Below are 21,069 nucleotides of genomic sequence, written 5' to 3'. Positions count from 1 at the left end.
TTAAATAATATGAACATTAAACATATCTCATTGTTTAAAATAAAAAGAAAGAACAGGAAATCTCTGAGTTTTCGACACAGTTAAAAGTGTTTTAGACATTGTTTCCATATGACGCTAAAGAAGCAAAGAGGAGAGGGACTTAGGCATAATGTATTAAACTTTAGACAGATGAGAATTAAGCTCTCGGTGTACTTTATCAGACCAGAAAACGATACTGTGAATATTCAGCTATTAAAACTAATAGAGTCACTGCACAGCTCTACCTGAGGCACGTGAGTTCCCTGTAGACACAGACACCCTGTCCTCTGAACCTTTATGTCATCGCAGCAAACGTGTCACAGGGCCCCATGCATCTGGTGATGCTTGTCGCCCTTGGGCTGTTCCCGCCTGTCCCTGAAAAGCGTGGGAGATCACTGAAGAATGAACCCGAAGGAAAGGACCTGTCTCTGTAAGGTTGCATTCTTTCTGGAGTTACTCTGTGACTCACAGAGGCAGCTAAACGTAGGTCGTATTTTAGAAGCATGTTCCTATAACTCATTCGTAAGCACAACTTCCTTTTTAAGTTGATTAAGCCCCTAATCATTATGAAGTACCCACAAAGCAAGCCTATTAGAATTTTGGAGAATTGCAGCATTTAAAAAAAAAAAAAAACAGGTGTAGATGGATTGTGAAGTTTGAACAATCAGATAATTTGAGCTCATACTATCCGCACGTTATTATGCAGTAATAATGTAGTAAACTAGCTTATGTTGCATCGTTCAGAACTTCAGCAAAGACTTCTGTCCATGTGGAGAACAAAGTAAATATCTATCTGAAACATCTCTCTAGACCTGCTCTGAAGGGGAAGAGTTTCCATCAAAAGTAATAATAATAATAATTTCATTACTTAGGATGTGCAGTGCAGAGAACCTGGTTCTTCCAGATTTGTTTTAGGTGTGGTGTGAGTTATTCTAATGCAATCCAGCACCCAGAAGTGTGCCTGAGACAGTGTGGGGCCTACTGCCTTCCGTCAAGAATGTCATTCCCCAGACGACATTGTGCTCACTTTCTCTGCAGAAGAATGAGGTTTGTTGACACTCTCATAGCGCTTATGATTTTTTTCCACTGCAGTAATCTGAGAGCCCATTTTCCATTCTGTAGGAATTCTGTTGCCAAGGAAAATAAGAAAACTGGGCCTCATACACTGCAGTTGTAATTCATCATGTCTCATGTGGAAAGAAGAGGCAAGTTGTGTGTAATTACAACCGGCTCAATAACCCATGTATTGTAGGAGGTTAAGTCATTTGTTGGCAGGATGGTAACCTTAGATGACCTTTGTCTTAAAGTAAACCTACTGTTGAGAAAAGGAAAGACAGATGATGCCTAATGGTCTTTCATACTAACACTTAAGTTTTGGAAAGCTCAAAACAGGTACCTGAGAGTAACTGGCCAATAATACCCCTGAGTATTTTCATGAAATTGATTTATTTGCTACTTTACCTAACCCAAAATAGTCTTCAAAAATCAAGATAAAATATAAGCATATGCAAATATCTTGGTAATTTTTGTATTAAAGTATATAATGATTAACTTTTCAATGATGAGAAAACATCAGTTTTTCTTGACTGTCATTAAATAGTAAATTACTGAAATTCTTATATACTGACAGGGTTTGGGGATATAAATTGTACTTTCTTAGAAATCTCCATTTTCTAGCCTCTAATTTGCTTTATATATATTATCTTACAGTGTAATTTTATAGTCCTGTTATGCTACAGAAAAAGATGCAGAGCACATGGGGAAAACAAACCAGTCCTCATTTCCTTCTTGTCTTCACAAGATCTGTTGTGTGATAGGTCCTCAATTTTAAAATTCAGAAAGTGTAAATGGAGGGAGATGTTCTTGATGTTTAGTGTTTTTACACAGATTAGGACCCTGATGCCTCTCTGACTCCTGCACCAACTGTTGATGTCACTCACAGCAAGGGAGCTGTTCCCTATCACTGTGCTCCAGTCAGCAACACTTAATGACAGTTTTATCATTTTATATTCAAAGGAAGATAATTTGGGTGATATATGACTGCAGGAGAGAGTAGCCTTCGTTTTCAAATGCTTAAACTTAATTGGACAAAGAATAGCTTCTGTACACCGTTCTTGGTGCAAAATAGATTTATTCTCTCACTATGTCTGTTACAGAGGACAGATAGCTATCTTAACTAGCAGTACAGGAACCTGTGCTGAGTCCTGAGATGTTTGCAGCATATTTTATATTTCAAGCATAAACTTGTTCAGGAATTTGACTTCTCATAACTTTTCTCTGTAGAATCCAAAGACTCCCTTTCCTCCATGTTTTTTTTTTAATAACACATATATCCCAACCTTCCTCTTGCTCAGGGAATGAATTAATGTCATGCTTAGAAGAACATGTACCATTGGATGAACATGAAATGCACATAAGTGTTTATTTATGGGCTACTATGAGAACTGAAACAGGCTGTGCTAGCCATCTTTATAGCTACAATTTAGAAATGACTAAGAATGAACTAAAAAAAGAAGTGGGTTATTAAAATAAGCCTGTTTGTGTAAATTAGATTGTGTTTTAAGCATTAGATACATAGCATTAGTTAAGTAGCATTTGAACAGGGTTTTGAGATAAAACAGTCATTATTTCCTGTAGTTCCTTATGGAGTAGAGCATTCTGTGTGCAGGTGTAAGAGATTCCTGGACCCACTAGCACCCTCTTGTGATGCAGTGAAGGCTAACAAAGATATACCGGTACACAGTGAGGACGGTTGACAACAGCGTTTTTAATATAGAAGACTCTAATAGAGGGATTATAGAAACACATTTAATATATAATAGTGAACTTTAGTGTACTTACTGTGAAAATAGCACATTTATTTAGAGAGGGAGTATGCCCAAAGTTCTTATTGATGTTTTGAAATACATCCATTTCTGTCTCTTGCTGTAATTGTTACCAAGAAAAACAAAAGTACCAACCATTTTCCTTGACTCCTTATCCCAAAGTCTTCTGTTTTTGATTGATATTTCTCAGAGTCATCTAGAATGTCACATTAGTAAAATATTCTAGAAAAACATGAGAGTTTCTGTATCATGAAGTCTACATTTGCCTGCATTCATGTCTCGTGCACATGGCTTGCCGTTCAATTCTCCACGTGCCCTCCTCATAAGTACAGTGACATATGGTGCACTCGTCAGTCTTCACCTCTCGACCAGCTGGGATGACAGCAGTTTCTGCAAAGCAGTTTGGACCTGAAATATTGAGAAATATTTTATACTATTGTGTGCATAAATGTATAATGTTTATAATTAGGTAATTAGTCCTATACTGTGTTTCATTCACCCTCTTATGAAGAACAGTTAGAAAAACCATAACAAGAAACACAACACTAACTTTTTTCTGAAATGAAACCAATATTACTTAAAATTTTAGGACTAAAGCATTATTATTTTTATAAGTGGTCTATTCCATTTGGCGACTTTTTTAGAATCCATGTCTGTAATCATAAGATTTAACTAAGTTAAATAGTTATTGTAAAAACACTGCCAACCAGTAGCTTCAGAAAACTCGGCTCACTCTTCATGGTAGTTTTAGCAGAGAGCTTAAACAAGAAAACGTTCATTCTACAACTTTCCAACATGTATTCCAAAATGAGGTGTCAGAGTTATCAGCATTTCCGTTCACCTGCTGGCTGGTAGCTTCAGCCCCTGAGTTACTGATTCTTTAAGTTTAAGGGCCAAAGAAGTAAGTTCATAGGTGATGATAATGCTTACCTGGCAACCACAGAGCAACAGTTACCGCTGAGGGGTATGTCTTCCACCGTCCTTAAGAACTAAGAATTACTGTAATCCTTGCTAATAACACCAAGTAAAAGCTTATCATCACAGAGGTGTATGTTTGCTGCTTAATTTTAGGTGTAAAGTTGAGGATATGAAAATGAATAGGAAAAATATTTTCAGTGTGAGTTGAAACTAATGCCACTATAAAAAAATTACTTTATTGGTCATTAGGGAAAAAAACCTCTTAGGTCAGTTCTAGTTCAGGTACTTTGGGCCCTGTGTCTGAAGTTCATGTTGTATTCAACAAAAGACATGTACTGTCCACATGTCTTGGACATGTATTGTCCAAGGACATAGTAAATTAGAAGGTGTCATGTAAGCTTCTGAGGAAGGGAACCAGCTGTCCTGCTCAGCTACCTGTGAACCACAGCAGTGACAAACAGTGTACCATAGTCCCAAGGGCACAATAATGGCAGACATATCTTGGCGGTGACCAACAGCTCTCTAATTGGACTTAAGCCTACTTAATAAGAGGGAAATCATGTCTGCTACTGGAAATCTTAGCCAGCTACCTAGGGCTAGGGAAGTCATAGATCTTGGAAGAGACCTTATAGCTGCCATGTTACTAAACCAGAATGGTCCCTAACTATATTTTAAATATTTGTCCTTATACCCACAGATAAGTGTAATCCTTACCTCTCATCAAGAAAATTCCTCTTTGCAATAGAGGGGAGATCATTACAGAAAAACACAAGCAATCAGAATACGGAATTGTGGAGCACACTCCCAACTGATAAATCTATGGTACAACTTTTGCACCTAAGTTTCAGGGGTCATTGTAGGAGAGGGGACAGAAAGCTTATAAGAGCCAGAGGACCAGGCAGTTTGCTGTAGGGATGTCAGAGGCTACATTCTTCAAGCTTCATTAACATGGCTGACTAAACATGACCTGAGCAAAGATAATACCAATGGACATGCTAATCTTGAAGGGGAATCCTTAGGCCTCAACCTCAGAACTACAGGCAACTAAGAGCTGATGAGAGCAGAAGTAGGCTTCCCCAGGGAAGAGCACACCATTGCTTTATCCAATCCCAAAGGCTCAGCCCTGAAGACATATACAGATATAGATAATACTATACAGACTAAAGCAGGTTGTGCTTATGCATGTAGGACCACAGGTGTAATAAATAGTGTTTTTAAAAGGTCATGAATTTGAAAAAGAAGGCGTCAGTATATGGAAGAGTTTGAAGGGAGTACAGCAAGGGGGAAAATGGTATACTATAACCTTAAAATTGTTTTAAAATTACCTTTAATTGGTTACTTGGGCCAGAGATGTCTCCCTACATAAAGTATTTGCAACACAAGCCTGATGACCTGAGTTAGATTCGCCAAACTGTGGAAAAAGTGATCTCCAGAAAGTTCCCATCTGATCTCCACAGTGATGTGTATGTACCCACATTGATGCGCATGGTGTACATGTGCTTACACAACATACATTTCATCACTAGCTTTATTTTATGACACATACACCTACAAACGTGAACCCTACAAATACTCTCTAAAGTATTAGATGATACTGGAACCTAAACTAGAAGCCTCCAACATTGAAAAGCAATTTTTCAGAAATCTCACTCCTCAGATTTCTTTGCTTGTAAAATTTTTGAGAACATCACCCCAAACACAAGTATGTTTAGTGATGTGTGTGAGGACATCACAGTTAGGAAAACATTCGTTAGAAATCTAAAAATCAACAGACATTTGCAATAAACATTGGCCCTTTCCTGTTATGTTAATATTTCTGAGGGAACAAGTTGCATTTGTTGACTGGCTATTTTTGTAAGTATTGTACTTCTAGTGGGCTCACCCACACTTAGCCGTACCCTCACATGCACACATGTGAGTATATGTGACCCTTCTCCGTCCTTTGCCTTTTCTGCTCTTCTCCTTTTGTTCCCATCCTTCCTTTATTTTCTTTATTATTCTCCCTTTTACTGTTCTTCCCTCTTGTGTGGAGAACTCAAAGCTTCAGCAATTACCCCTTTGGAATGATGGTCAATTACAGATTCAGCTTCACTGTCTCTCTCGAGTTCCAGTCTTACATTTCCAGTGGGCGGGGGGCAGCTGCTGTATGGCCTTCCTGGCAGCAGAAGGTCTTGCTTCAGACACACATCTACACACTTTCTGTTAAGGACATTCATGTATCAGCTTCACTAAAGGCCTCTCTGCACCCAGTGCTCAAGTACCCTGTCCCTTTATACATATACCCTGCACACACGTGCCTCTTCTCCACTATTAGAGATGAATGCTCAGAGGACCATAGGCCATGCATGGACCTAACTCAGAAAAGAGTTCCTCCCTGGTTACACAGTTACCTCCTTTGCCAGATGCACCACAAAGTTGGCTTAGTTTCAAACTGCCTTTCATATCCTCTCTTCTTTCTGCTTATCATCTTCCTTCACAGAATTTAACTTAAAGATATGATCTGCTTCCAATTCATTCTAGCATCAGTGTGATTTGCAGAGAAGACGTACTACAAGTGCTCTGAACACCCGTATCCTGAGAGTGCTACTCAGAGGACTCGTCTTCCAAGAAATATGGCCCTGCTGCTTAATAAGTGATCGTAGACTAAATACTGCAACTGCTTTGTACCATGGTAGCCTCATTTATAGAAATGGGAAAATAATATGGTATGGAGTCCCATTATGTGCTGTATGTATATGTTGTCTTAGTTATTTTGAAAATGTCCTTACCTGAATTGCTGTCTGCACCAGCGTTACTAGTCCTCCTTGGGCTATTATGATTAATAGTTTTCATTTTTACGCTACTCAGATTTGGGATTTTTTCAAATGTTTTTTTTTCAACACAGCACAGTTTTATTCTTTGTAATGGTCAACATTCAGCTGTTGGATTGCCTGAGCCTCAAGCTGTTTTTAAAGTCATTTCTCATTTTACCTACTATTGTAGAATTAAAAAAAAAAACAGTAAGGAAATTATTCGTTTGTTCTTCTTTCACGAAACCTATGTTTTCCTTTGAATTTTACTTAAAATCTTATCTGTGCTGCTGAGTCCATAACAGAACCCAGGAACTGTCTTGTTCTTCATGGTCTCACCGGGTGCCTTCATCACTGTGTGTTCAGGTCTACTCTGCTAATGGGCAGTGTGAAATTGGTTCCCCTGAAAATGTGCAGTGCATCTGCATTTGGGGGTGTTTTAATCTTATGATTCAGGTGAGGAAGAAACAGATTATTGGGAACTTATTGGCGAACATAATATAAAAACGCAAAAGGTTCCTAGAATACCAATAAAAATAAAATACAATCCTCATGGAAGTACCAATTTGTATTGTTTGATAAAGAAGACTTTTCTTTCAGAGTCTTGTAAATAGAGGATTACACCATTTTTCTTGTCTCCCTCTCATTGTTAAATGCATTGCTAAGGAAAAAAAAAACTGACTCTGGGTTTCCTGGAGGCTCAGTTTCAGGATGCAGAATCTACAAGCATTTGAGGTACCAGATGTCTGTCTCTCAGGGCTGAGATCACAAACAAACAAACAAATTCTTCTTGCTCAGAACTCTGTGGTAATAAGGTTTATTATGTCTGGAGAGGCATTTCATGTTGGCCAGTATCTTTAGCCTTCCTAGTCAGAGAATTGCTCAGATTGAATATTTCATGCAACCACCAGGCTGTGCACTGTTCCACAGTATGTTATGGAAGCCGTGTAGCTGCACAGTGCACTTCAGATACACTGCGTTGATACCGATTGCTGTGGCTTGAATACGTTCCCCAAAGGTATGTGAGCTATGGTTCTCAGTATGGTAACAGTAAGCGGTGGAACTTATAACAGGAAATCCCAGTTTCACTTAGGAGTGTGTCCTTGGAAGAAGTTAGGGCTATTGCTGTTGTCAGTTCCGATTTTCCAATACAGAGAGCAAAACCTGAGCAGCTTTTCTGGCTTCATTTATTGTGTACATTGCTGGCAGCAATATTATCCATCACGTGGTATGTACCTGGGACACGTAGCCTACCCCACCCTCTTAAACTTCTGTCACTAGGAGCTGAATAAAGTTCCCTTTTAATAAAGCAGCCTGCCTTGAGTATTTTGTTATATTAATGAAAAATGGGTTGAGACGCAGGCCTTTAAAATATTAAATGGTGGTGTTTCATGGCCTCCTTGTCTGTCAGCTCTTGCATTCCTTTTAGCCACTCCTCTATAGTGTTCCTGAGCCTTTGGTGAGGACGGGGGAGGTTATTATTAGATGATTCATCTACCAGTGGCCACTCAGGACTATTTATACTTGGTGCTTTGGGCATCTATGTGTCCCTTTAGTAAACACTACCCACTGCAAAAAGTTAAATCTGTGACTAAAGTTGAGAGCAATCCAAATTTTGTGTGTGTGTGTGTGTGTGTGTGTGTATAAACATTTATAATATTTAGAAGGCAGTTTCACACTATGACCATTTAACACAACAAGTTCCCATTAAGTACCTATAATTGCCCTAGTTACAGGCTTTTGACCACCAGGCTTACTTCTGTGGAACAGCCCCCCCCCCAGTCAGAAAGCCGTTGGTTATTCCCCACAACCATCATTGCCACTATTGCGGCAATGGGCACATCTTGCCTGGCAGGTCAGTATTGTCACTTGCATGGTTCAGCACTGGTTGAGACTACTGATGACTTTTCTTCCCTGAAGGCCTGCACAGCACCTTCTGGTACTCTTAGGAGGCCGGAGGACTTAGGAAGCCGGAGTTGCTTGGTCAGTGAGGTTTTGTGGCTGCACCATCCTGCTTCCAGAAGACGTGGACGATGAAATGAAAATCTCAAGTGCCAGGGCACAGGATACTTCCCTACGAGTTACTAATCAGTGCATCCCAGCAACACCCAAACGACACAAGCCACTCCTGTTTCTCTTGGTTGTCCAGCATGACTTGGTGGTAGGGCCGGCCTATTGCTAAAAACACTGCTCATTTTGGATTTAGGGTGTACAGAACTGCTTTCTAAAGACATTAAATTTACATTACACAAGAGCCCTGTTTATTTGCATCTTAAGAGACTTAACAGGAATGAGATTAGCTGAACAAATCAGAGGGAGAACCTAGAGACCATATCCAGAGGTTAGGCAAGGAGGGCTCCCAGTTGGGGGATGGGGTCACCCATTCATCTCCAAATTTTTAACACAGAATTGCTTCTGTCTAAAGGAAATACTGAGACAAAGTGTGGAGCAGAGACTGAAGGACAGGCCATCCAGAGACTGCCCCACCTGGGGATCGAGCCCATATACAGACAACAAACCCAGACACTATTGTGGATGCCAAGAAGTGCTTGCTGACAGAAGCCTGATATAGAGGTTTCCTGAGAGGCTCTACCAGACCCTGAAAAATACAGAGGCCATCCACTGGACTGAGCACAGGGAAGAGTTAGAGAAAGAATTGAAGAAGTTGAAGTGGTTTGCAACCCCATAGGAAGAACAACAATATCAGCCAAACAGATCCTCCCTACCCCCCCCAGAACTCCCAGGGACTAAATCACCAACCAAACAGTACACATGGAGGGACCCATGGCTCCTGCCACATATGTAGCAGGGGATGGCCTTGTCTGGCATCAATGGGAGGAGAGGACCTTGGCTCAATGCCACAGTGTAGGGGAATGCTAAGGCAGGGAGGTGGGAGTGGGAGGGTGCATGCTCATAGAAGCCAGGGGAGGGAATATGGGATAAAGAGCTTCTGGAGGGGAAACCAGGAAATAAAAATACCCAATTAGAAGAGAGAGAGAGAGAGAGACTTTCTCTTTGTTTCAGGTATTAGATTAAGCCATCCTGAGACAGCAATAGCAGGCTTGCACACTTGAATGTTTGTTTCTTTAGTGGCTGGTGACGACCACCATTCCATGTGCTTCTGTGCTTGTGCCTATCTTAGGCACTGTTCCCTCACCAGACAAAAGAATTGCGAACATGTTTTCTTCAATCCTGTAGCTTGTGCTATTTTTCTGTCACTTTCGCAGAGTAATAATTTATATTTGAACAAAATAAAATGCACCAATTTTCTCTTTTATATAACCCAGACAGTCAGCAAATTCACAATCCTCCTGTCTCTGAGCTTTCAGTGCTCAGTTTGCTGGGCAGCTTATGCTGCAGTGTCTATCTTGGCCATTCACATTAATGTTCTGTTTGAAAACTCACCAAGAATTCTGTACTTTGACAACTTAGCCCAGTTATTTAATTAAAATGTTATTAATTTACATTTAAGTATGTTATCCATTTAAGGTAAATTTTGTGTAAAATTTTTGTGTAAAATTTTAAGGTAATTTTCTTCTTGACTTGCAAATAATGGTTTCAGCACTACATTTTGAAAGACTCATTTTTTCCTGCTAATTTCTTTAAAAAGCATTTATTTTACTTATATGAGTACACTGTCGCTGTCTTCAGACACACCTGACGAGGGCATCGGGTCCCATTACAGATGGTTGTGAGCCACCATGTGGTTGCTGGGATTTGAACTCAGGACCTCTGGAAGAGTAGTCAGTGCTCTTAACCACTGAGCCATCTCTCCAGCCCCCTTTTCTGGTAATTTTGATTTAATTGTTTTTGCTTTTCCTAGTTTTCTAAGGTAGGAACTTAAATAGTTTAATTAAAATTCTTTTCAAATGCATTTAATTCTACAAATTCCCTTCTTCTCAACTTTGCTGTCTGTCAGACCTTAAATGTTTTCATTGTTACTTAAATTAAAATATTATTAAATTTCTCTTTGAATTTTATGTAACACCCCAGTCTTAATGTATGCTGCATAATTTCCAAGTATTTGGGGGTTTTTTTTCTGCTCTTTTTCTGTTAGTGACAGCTAATTTAATTTCAGTGTGGTCTAACTGTGCTTACTGTATGGTTTTCTATCTTTTAATCTTTGTAAAGTGTGTTCTGCTGTGGTTGAATGGCCTGAGCAGAGCCAGAGATCCCGATGCGCTTGTGGTCTCCGCTCTCACTGGCTTCCTTATTGCTGATGTTCTGTGCTCTCTCTCCTCGCTGGCTTCCTCTTTGCTACATGTGTTTTTCTAGTATTTGGAATGAAGTATGACAAAAAACTCATGATTTCCTCTGAATTTTTATAGCATTTCCCTTCACCTATTTTGATGTTCTATTTGTAAGAAAATACCTTATTTGAAGGCTGTTTTGTCATTTTGGAAAACCAACACCTTTCCTCATTGTATAATAATGCTTATTGCAAACTTTATGGTAACTGATGAAAGATGCAAAGGACAGGGAGGGCTACAGATAAGCCATAGAGCCATAAAGTGCTCAAGTGAAATCACAAAGTTCAGAAAGAACTAAAGTAAAAACCAGGAATAAAAGCAACACATAGAACAGAGTACAAATATGGTAAATATAAACAAAGCAGTAGCAGTTATCACAACGAGTGTTCAGTTGGCTGAATATATCACGAAAGAGATTGTTAGAGTGGATCCCAAACAGTAGACAGTGAAATGGGACATCTGTGTCATCCTCTTCCCCTGAAGGCTCGGGAACTATGCAGAACAGGAGGTGGAAAGAGACTAAGAGACAGAGGTGATGGGCAACACCAAGAAAATAGCTTTTCCCAAACAGAACAGGGCTGATGCACATACGAACTTACAGAGATTGACAACATATACAAGACTTACACAAGTTCAACCCACACAACATCCCAGCAAAGAGAAGGGGAAGTGGACACAAACTCCTACCCTAAGCAAGGCGTTTGCAATTGATAAATGCTGGGAAAGGGAAAAAAATCTTCTCTTCCGTGGAAGGACACGTGAACCAACAACAGCCCTGGGCAGGCCACTCAGGAACAGGTGGTCAACATAAAATGGACTTCTTGTTTCTTCTGCTCTGTGTGTGTGTGTGTGTGTGTGTGTGTGTGTGTACTCATGCACACATAGACTTGTATATGTATAAGCACATGCATGTGCACATGTGTGCTTTTTGTTTTTAATTTTAAAATACAATCACATCCCTCCACCTTTCTTTCCTCCCTCCATCTCCATGTCTCCTCTCTCTCCTCGCAAGTTCATCTGCTAGCTTTCAAACTGATAGCCTCTTTCTGATTACTGTTATGCAATCTGTAGGGATATCTGTAGGAGTCTCTCTTTGTTGTTTGTGTGTATATGGTTCCAGCTCTGACCACTTTGTATTAGGTAACCAATTAGATGGCCCATTCCTGAGAAAAACTAATTTCCCTTCGCCTATCAGTTGTTAACCGACTGTAGTTCTTTACCTAAGGGAAAGATTTCCTCATAACCCATAAGATTTCCTCCCTTCCATGTTAGTATGTCTACTGATGCAGCCATTTCTAGGAAGAATGGTCTCACAGCAGACGAACTGGTACTTTTGTTCCACAGGTTTCTGTCCCCTCTTCTGTGATGTCCCCTGAGCCATAGATACAGGAGCTGGGCTGAAGATGTTTTCACTGGGACAGGGCTACCCAGAATCTATTAGTTTCTGTATTGTGCCACTTGGACTTACATTCTTTCCCTTAAAAAGCAAAGACCACAGAGCATGACAAATACAGAGGGGGTTGCTCACAGCCAACCATTGAACTGAGAACGGGGTCCCCAATGGAGGAGTTGGAGAAAGGATTGAAGGAGCTGAAGGGGTTTGCAACCCCATAAGAACAACAATATCAACCAATCAGAGCTCCCAGGGACTAAACCACCATCCAAAAGTACACATGGACAGCCCCATGGCTCCAGCTGCATATGTAGCAGAGGATGGCCTTGTTGGGCACCAATGGGAGGAGAAGCCCTTGGTTCTGCCAAGGCTGGACCCTCATGTACAGGGGCATGTCAGTGGGGGAGGTGGGAAAGGGTGGGTGGATGGGTTGGAGAACAGCCTTATAGAAGAAGGGGGAGGAGGGTTGGGATAGGGCGGTTAAGGACCAGAGACAGGGAAAGGGGATAACATTTGAAATGTAAATAAAAAAATCCAATAAAAAAAAAATAAAAAGAGAGCAAAGACCAACAAAAAAACTTTATCATCAAATGGATCATTGTTGTAGTCCAAGTGACTCACCAAAACAATATAGATTATTGATGTAGTAGCCCTTGGGTGCCACTCAGAGGGTGAGGGTAAGCCCCTCATGCTGAAGCCACCAAACTCAGAACACTGGATTCAGATATTCAGGTGTATCTAATCTAAAAGCCTCCTTGCTGGGATCCAGCTTCCATAATACCAGAAACTACCAAGCTGCAAGCTTGATGCCAGCTGCCAAGGGGTAGAGGGCCATTAAACAGTACTTCCTGGCAGTGACATTTATGAACCACAACAGTGACCAGCAGGACAAGATATCCAAAAACCCACATGTTTGGGGTAAACATCAGCTGTTTAGTTGAACTTAAGGCCCACATTAAGTCAGCAGCACGAGGAGAAATTGTACGGTACTAAAATCTAGCCAAGTATCTGGGCCTAGTAAGTAGGTCATGATTTTATAGGCGAACTCACTATTACTACTTTGCTATACAGGCTTAATTCCTAACACTATTTTCCTTATATTAACAGATTAGTGTAGCCATCACACTTTTCAAAGAAGCTTCTCTTTATAGTAAATAGAGACCCTACAGAAAACCCATAACCAAACATGATGTGTAGAGCAATGGAGTGTAAAGAACCTAGGCCCAGTTTTTCATTTTTAAGAGAGAGAAAATATGAACTGAGGTGGTGGAGGGGAGATTATGGGAAGAGTGGGGGAGGGGAAAGAATATGACCAAAATACATTGTCAGAAAAAAAAATTAAAAATAAATTTTGAGAAAAAAGAAAGGCACATTAAAGGTAGAAGGCTGACGCATGTGAACACTAGTCAGAGGGAGGTGGAGTTGTCTTAGTTTTTTTAACAAGCAGAATACTAGAATGCTGCAAAGATTATCATAATTACCTGATGGAAAAACATAAATGAATTAACAATATTGCTGCATGAAATTGGACTCTGATACTATAATCACTTAATAATAAATTAGCACCCATTCGCTTAGCTATATTTATGAGGGAAATAGAATAAACTTAATCCTAATTACTTAATTTTAATATATAATAATCGTCTTAGTCATTTGTTCTGCAATAGGCAAAACAACTTCATAACTACGGAAAGTACATTCAGAATCCATAAGTATTAATTGAGTCATATAGGTACTAAGTACTGATTAATTGTATGATTGTTGACTTGGCCTAGATAACTAATGATGGCTAATTTCAAAATAATTCTGTTCTATAACAATAATGTTTTATTTCCTCAGGGACAGTTGATGAATAAACCTTACTAAATTGGACTTTCCTGTGCTGGTCTGACTTTAGGTTGGAGAATTGACAATTGTGGAAGCTGTTGTTCATACCATCTGGATCCCAGAGATAATGGCAACTTCAGCTGATTTGCAATAAAGTAGCCCTCATGCTGGTGTTTCTCAAAATTCATGTGAAGACACTAAGTGGACAATGTAACAGTATTGGAGTGGGGCCATTTCAGGGCAGGGTTGAATTATGAAATGCCCACAGGACTAGTTATCCCTTAAAAGAAGGATTCACAGATCCATTTTGCCACTGCTCCTGCCACTTTTTCTAAGCAGGACACCACCATAAGAAAGTACCATTATAATACAGATGCCTGCAAGGTATACTGAACATGACAGCAACTTGATCTTGGACTTTTCTGCCTACAAAACTGTAAGAAAATACACTCTGATGTTTCTAAATCATTCAGTCTAGCATTTTACCTTCTTTGTTTTTATTTTTATTATATTAGTGTGTTTATGCATCTTGCACTTGTATTGGTGCTAGTTGAGGCCGGAGGAGCATCAAATATCCTGTAGCTGGAGTTAGAAGCTACCATGTGGATTCTCAAAACTGAGTTTGGATCCCCTGGGAGAGCAGCAAGTGCTCATGAAAGATGTGTAACGATATTCAATGTGGTTTTAATTTTTATTTTCTGAATGACGGTCATTTAGATCTTTCAATGTATGTATCACTTCAAGTTTTAACTATTAGAACAGGTATCGTTATTGCCTTCTACTGGGTTGCTGAGACTTGTGCAAATCTTCCCATGCTCGGAATGAGTCCTGTGTCTGGCTTATGGCTGCAGATGGACTTCCAAATGGGGTCATGAAGTAATGTTCTCGCCGTTTAGTTCTTCCAACCTTTACTTTTACTTATTTCAAAGCTACGCTCTGGGTACATGTTTCTCTAGCAGAGTAACATCTTATAGTGCTGTTAAAAAAAAAAAAGAAACAACAAAATACAGCTTTCTAGGAAGGAGCATAAATAAAACAAGTCAGAAAAGTATGAACAGCAAGAGATATCAGGGGCCTTTGGGGAGCTTTGGTCCTATTCTTAATCATGGAAAACATCCCTGTGACTTTGAATCACCTTCAGTAAAGAACCTTGAATATTCAGGCAAGAATGTATTCCAATTTGGATGTTTAAACTGTCCTTATTAGCCTGACATCTGCAATGTTAATTCAGTTCCTTGTACCTTCTAAACCACATCTACTCTGCCATAAACTGATTGACATAATGAAAATTATGCGACCACTCCTAAATTTTTATTCCAAGTAGATTTTTTAAAAAAGCTTTTAATTGACATGTTCTTTGGAATATGGAAGCTTAAGATGCTGTCTTAGGGTTTTATTGCTGTAAAGAGACACCATGACCAAGGCAAGTTTTATAAGGACAAAATTTAATTGGGGCTGGATTACAGATTCAGAGGTTCAGTCAATTTTCATCAAGGTGGGAGCATGGCAGCGTCAAGGCAGGCGTGGTGCAGGCAGAGCTGAGAGTTCTACATCTTCATTTGAAGGCTGCTAGTGGAAGACTCACTTCCAGGCAGCTATGGAGAGGGTCCTAAACCCACGCCCACAGTGACACATCTCCAAAAAGTCCACACCTCCTAATAGTGCTACTCCCTGAGCCAAGCATATTCAAACCATCACAGATGTCATGTATTCAATGTGATGTTTAAATTTCCATTTGTTATATAAAGTGTTCCTATTCGTTTTTTATACTGTTATAAATACTATGCTAAAGGAAGTAATTCATTACTTAAATTTGAACAAGATAACTAGTTTAGAAGGGAAAACCGCATGGGGTCAAAGGTTCACTCATTGCGGGTTTGGCCCCATTGCTGTATTTTCCATGAGGCAGCATGTGTCAGAACAAGTTGCTTACTCCAAGGCAGCCATGAAAGAGAGGAAAAGTATTGGCATTTTTTATCTCCTTAGCAGGCTGGCACCAGTGACCTAAAGCATGCCTACTGTGTTCCAATACCTCCCATTAACACCAGTTGTGAACTAGCCTGTAGCACATGGACTTTTGGGAGAGATTATTAGAGCTAAATAATAGCACTGGGTATCTCTGGTTTCTTTCTCATTTGCCATACCAAGGAACCAAGGTTGTCCCACCAAGTTTATCTGAGTGCATGGGCTTTCTACCATCTCCACTGCTATCCATCCGTTCGAGGGACTATGTCCCCAGGGCAGTCACTGATGAGTTAACCCAATGATTAGACCCAGTGATTCCTTCTCCAGTTCACATTGTTAGCACTTTTGTGTACTTCTGCTGGCTAGAACTGAGAGAATTACACTAGAAACAATACCTTATAAAATGTGTTTTGCTGCTGTTGTGACATTGAGTCTCTGTAGTTTGAAAGGGTTGTCAGAGGAATCCTAATATTTATGAAGTGTTATATTACCGGATATGATATAATGAGGTTACTCTCTTAAATCAATAGTGGAATTTTCCAGTACTTTTATTTGCAGAGCTGTTTTTAATGAGTTTGTGGTTTAAAATTATCCTAATTTTATTAAATTTATTGAGAGTTGCTCTACTTTTATGTGCTAATTTTAATTATTATGTATTACTTGCTTCTCAGAAACTTGCAAAAGTCATTTTGAAACTAAATTATTTAACAGATATTTTACTTTTTACATGTGTTTCACACCATTGAAATGATTTCTTTTGAGGCATTTTTAATAAGGCCAGAAAATATTCAACCTACTTGAGACTTTAATCATTTATGATTATCATGTTATATAATATTTCCATAATAAATTTAGCTTCACAATTATGATATCTGCTGTATATTTTATGATTCTGTAAGCTAATGGTTTTAATATTTTATTATTATTTTTAATCTTTGATTTATTGAAAGCCTTTATTATTTTATTGCTCTGATCAAGGAATTTGTTCTTAGGTTTATCAATTTTTCTGTATTTCCTATTTTCCAATTTATTTAATTTCTAATTTTCAGACTTTTGTTTCTCTGTCCTTTAGGGCTCTATGCTGACTCACTCTTACCTTGTTTGGAAATGAAAATAATTAAGGCCAGGATTTGGAGTGGGCAACAGCTGGGTTTGCAGGTCTGACAGCACAGCCCTCCCCTTTGACACGCAGGCCTCTGCTTCCTTCCTACTGAGGTCTGAGCAGCTCCACAAACAGCAGGAGGACCCTTACTCCTGCCCTGAGCTGGATGGCCTGGCCACGAATGTGTCTTTAGGGCCACCAGCCTGGTTCTATCCTTCCTGCTGCCTGAGGTTCACTATGGAGGTTTCCTCTATACTCCAGGGGAACATCTTACATGGGAGCTTCCAACAAAGAATTGTGGCATGACTCCAGCGGAGCAAAAGCGTGTGCAGGGGGTGTGCGTTTTTACTGTAATGGAGTTTTCGTGGGACGCTATCGAAAGGTTCGGTGAATTTTGGTTCTTAAGAATTGAAGATAAAAGTCAAACAATAAAGAGGGTGGAACTGAAGCTTTCGATTGCTTCTTGTGTGATGTGAGAAAGCGGCACATTAGCCTTAACAGTGAAAACTTGGTGTGGGGAAGCTTCAGAGGAACTGCCTACTGCCTGAGCACCCTCCACCCTCCCTCCTCCCTCCCTCCCTGCCTCCCACTGTCTCCTCTCCCCCCCCCCGCCCCCTTGTATTTGTCCATCTCTTTCTCCCCTCCCTGTCCTCCCTCTTTCCTGGCGTCTTCAATGCCTATATAAAAGTATGGGATGTGTGTAGAAGGGACGACAAATGGAGGCATCTTGGTGTGGAATACTGGCATGGTTGCTTTTCTCTTTCTGAATTGGCTTTTAGTGACTTCATATGCCTGTAAGGTTAGTGATCCTGGCAGAGGAGAGGGAGGGATCCCAAAGTCTCCTGACCATCTCATTAGAAGCAGCGCAAACTTTGAGCAACTTCCATTAATGTTTTGCTGCCCACGTCTGCTTCGCTGTCTTTTAAATCAGTTAAACTGGAGAAGCAGCAGCAACTGTCGCACCAGTCGCGCTGCAAGTCTGCAGCCCAGCACGTGCCGATGGAGTATTCAGTGTTTATGCACAATCACTTTATGTTTTAAGTAATTTGTAAAACAAAATCTGTATGTGACTGAAAAGCAAGCAGATGGCACTTGGATGCTGGTCTGAAAATCTGTCATTTTCTTGTGGGCTCATAAAGTTATATGAAAATTAATTTCTTTTCAAGACAAGTTTAAACATAGGAAAGGAAAATTTACTCAATTAAGTGGGTACTAAGTATACCGTATAACAGAAATTGTTATTTTAATATTTATTTATCCCTTATAAATGTATCCATCAATTCAGCTTGGAATATAAATTTGTGTACAACGTACAAAAATAAATGACTAATTAGTGTAATAAACCTTATTACCACATGAAAAGCAATTTCAATAAATACGTATAAAAGAGAAACTGTCCTTCGAATGCCTACTTATAATCATTCTACTCTGAAATGTAGCTAAACCCAGCACTTTCAGGGAAAATGAACATATTCTGAAATAACACTGTGGTGGTTTGAGACAAGTAAATCGTGACAGATGGGACAAGAGTGTTTCCAAGAAGTTATGGTGTACTGCTTGTTTCATGGATTTTACCACACAGATCTTGGTAATCTAGTTTTCCTCTTGAAACAGAGAACCTAGGCCACTCTAAAAGGAAGCAGAGGCAGACTATGGGCATAAGGAGAGACAGGGTAGGCTCAGGCTGACCTACTTCTGTCTTTCTTTTTTCTAAATTTCAACTTAATTACTAATACTTTAGACTTGGTGATATGCCAAATATAATTTCAGACTGTCCTTTGTGTTTCTTAAATCTACAGTTGTATTATTATGAACACACTGTTGAGACAAATGTGACAACGGTGTCAAGCACTGTCCTGGAACTTTCTTCTTCTCACTTGATGTGTGTCAGCACCAGACCTGGACTTAGAGCCTGGAGACAGTGAGCACAGGAGAGAACAGACAGACGACCGACCGACCAACCAGAGAGTATGGAACAGTTTCAGTAGACATTTAGAAACAGTGATAAGAATGTCTAAGGAAGTCTGGACCCCTGAAAAAACAGCCTTCAAAGATTTGAAAGTAAAAGATTTGTGTAAAAAGAAAGGATAAAAAAAGTTCACTGACAATAAAGATTGTGCCTAAAGGAACACAGTGGCCATGGCCTTATATGTGTATTCAAGTCCAGACTGGCTAAATTATCCTGGATGGGAGGTGTATGCTCATGTAGACCATCCCTACATAAGTTATAAGTTGCGTCTTACAAACTAACTCAAAGAAATGCCCCAGAATTTTTTTATTAAAATGACAAGCACATGGGATTGTACAAGAATAAGAGCATTAAAGTCAGTTGTTCCACACTCTGGACTTACCTGACACAGAATTTCAATTCCATTTACTCATTGTACTCAATAACATAGAAATCAGTTATCAAGATTGTACACAGTGAATCAAAAAGAAAATAAACTGAGGCCTCTTAAGTAATAAATAGGTCAAAATATAGAAATAAAGTAGAAAATCTGTGGTAGAATGAACTGAAAGGTACTCAGAAAAAAATGTGAGCACAGAGCAACAGATTAGAACAGAGCACATCAGAGCCGTGACTACAGTGATAAAAGGGAACATAATTGTCTAGAGAAGCAGACTGAAAGTTTAAACTTCGGCACCATAGTCTTAGAGGTCAATTAAGCTTTGTCCTTGTGCACAAAGGCATAGGAAAGAATAAGGACAGCTAATAAAACTTTATTAACAAAAACTGGAAGCCAATTTGATTTGGTCAGGGAGCCACACAGTTGCTCAATCTTAGTCCCATCTTTGGGTAATTAAGGTGTATATTAGAGGATAAGATGCTACATACCATTTTTAAAAGATTAAAGTTCTTAACTTAGAAAAGAGGCTACAGTCGGAGGAGTTAGAAAGAAAAGGAAAAACTTAGGATATCACCGTGAACCTGCTGAAAAGAACAAAGGTAAACATTATGGACAAACAAAACAGCAAGGAAACATAAATGTTAAACTTCCTCCAAATCACTGAAGAGCAAAAAGAAGGGATCAGCTCCACCCTGTACTTCCGAGAAGAGCAAAATGACTTCTGAGACTGGAAAGAGATTGGTAACAAGAGGGCCAGAGTGAGCAAATCGATCTAAAACTAATTGGGATGTGTTAATCATAATAGAATTCGTCATGCCATTTCATACATGTATAAAATGTACTTCAATGATACTACACTCAAATAGATTCTTTAAAAAGGTTGGCCAAAGAAAGAGCTTCAAATCAGCAGTTGATGGGAAATTTCATCTATGGTGTCTTTTGTTTATGGGACTCTTGAGGCAGAAGGGAAAGTGTCCTGAGAGGAGGCTCGGGGCATTGCAGGGACTTAGACAGGTGTGCAGGTGTCAGAACTGTTGAGGACAGAAAGCTACAATGACATCTTAAAGGAAAGGAGCTGGTGCCTACGAGGCGTCTCTGGTGGTCCAAAGCATGGATGGTAGGACTGGATCCAAATGGTTGTGACACGGGAAGTTCTGTCTAAATCCTACCACATGTATAGAGCAACTTACAGCACTTACAGCTCAGATTGTGTTTACTCCGAGTCTGGGCTACAGTCATAGAAGAGATCACAGAAAAAGATGGCCCTGGATGACTGCATGAAAAAAAATGACCCACTGGCTATTTCTGAATGCTAGGAAGCAGCCACGAGCCTTGTCTTCCAATACATTCTCTCATGTGACTTTGAGAGCAGGGTAGTGGTAGATGCTGGGAGCGCCGTGTATCCTTTCCATTCCTTGAGGCATCAATTCTAATTATGGAAGAGACTGACAGTCATGTAGAGTACTCTGCACCCCTAGACTGTCCTCAGGAATGAATGTGGCTAAACGTATTTGAACTATGGAGAACTGTCAGGAGAAATTGGGCAAAGCCACAATAGTGCGAGCACATCAGAAGGATGGCATGTATAAATTTAGACTTTCGGTTTTAAGTCGTCTTGGCAGGTTGTGTCATCT

General features: G+C 39.7%; 1 protein-coding gene across 1 annotated transcript in view; it reads right to left on the bottom strand.

Moving 5' to 3' along the window:
- Positions 1 to 2,765: 2,765 nt before the first annotated feature.
- The window catches only part of Vwc2 (von Willebrand factor C domain containing 2), a 121,761-nt gene continuing 103,457 nt past the window's right edge, over positions 2,766 to 21,069 (bottom strand). Inside the window, exon 4 of the mRNA XM_032916379.1 lies at positions 2,766 to 3,251. Coding sequence (XP_032772270.1) covers positions 3,100 to 3,251 — 152 coding nt within the window. The 3' untranslated portion in view covers positions 2,766 to 3,099. The remainder of the gene's footprint in view (positions 3,252 to 21,069) is intronic.

Source organism: Rattus rattus, chromosome 11 (genome assembly GCF_011064425.1).
Source record: "Rattus rattus isolate New Zealand chromosome 11, Rrattus_CSIRO_v1, whole genome shotgun sequence".
Classification (NCBI taxonomy): domain Eukaryota; kingdom Metazoa; phylum Chordata; class Mammalia; order Rodentia; family Muridae; genus Rattus; species Rattus rattus.
The sequence above is the reverse complement of the archived record's forward strand: the minus strand, read 5'-3'. Positions and strand labels throughout refer to the sequence as shown.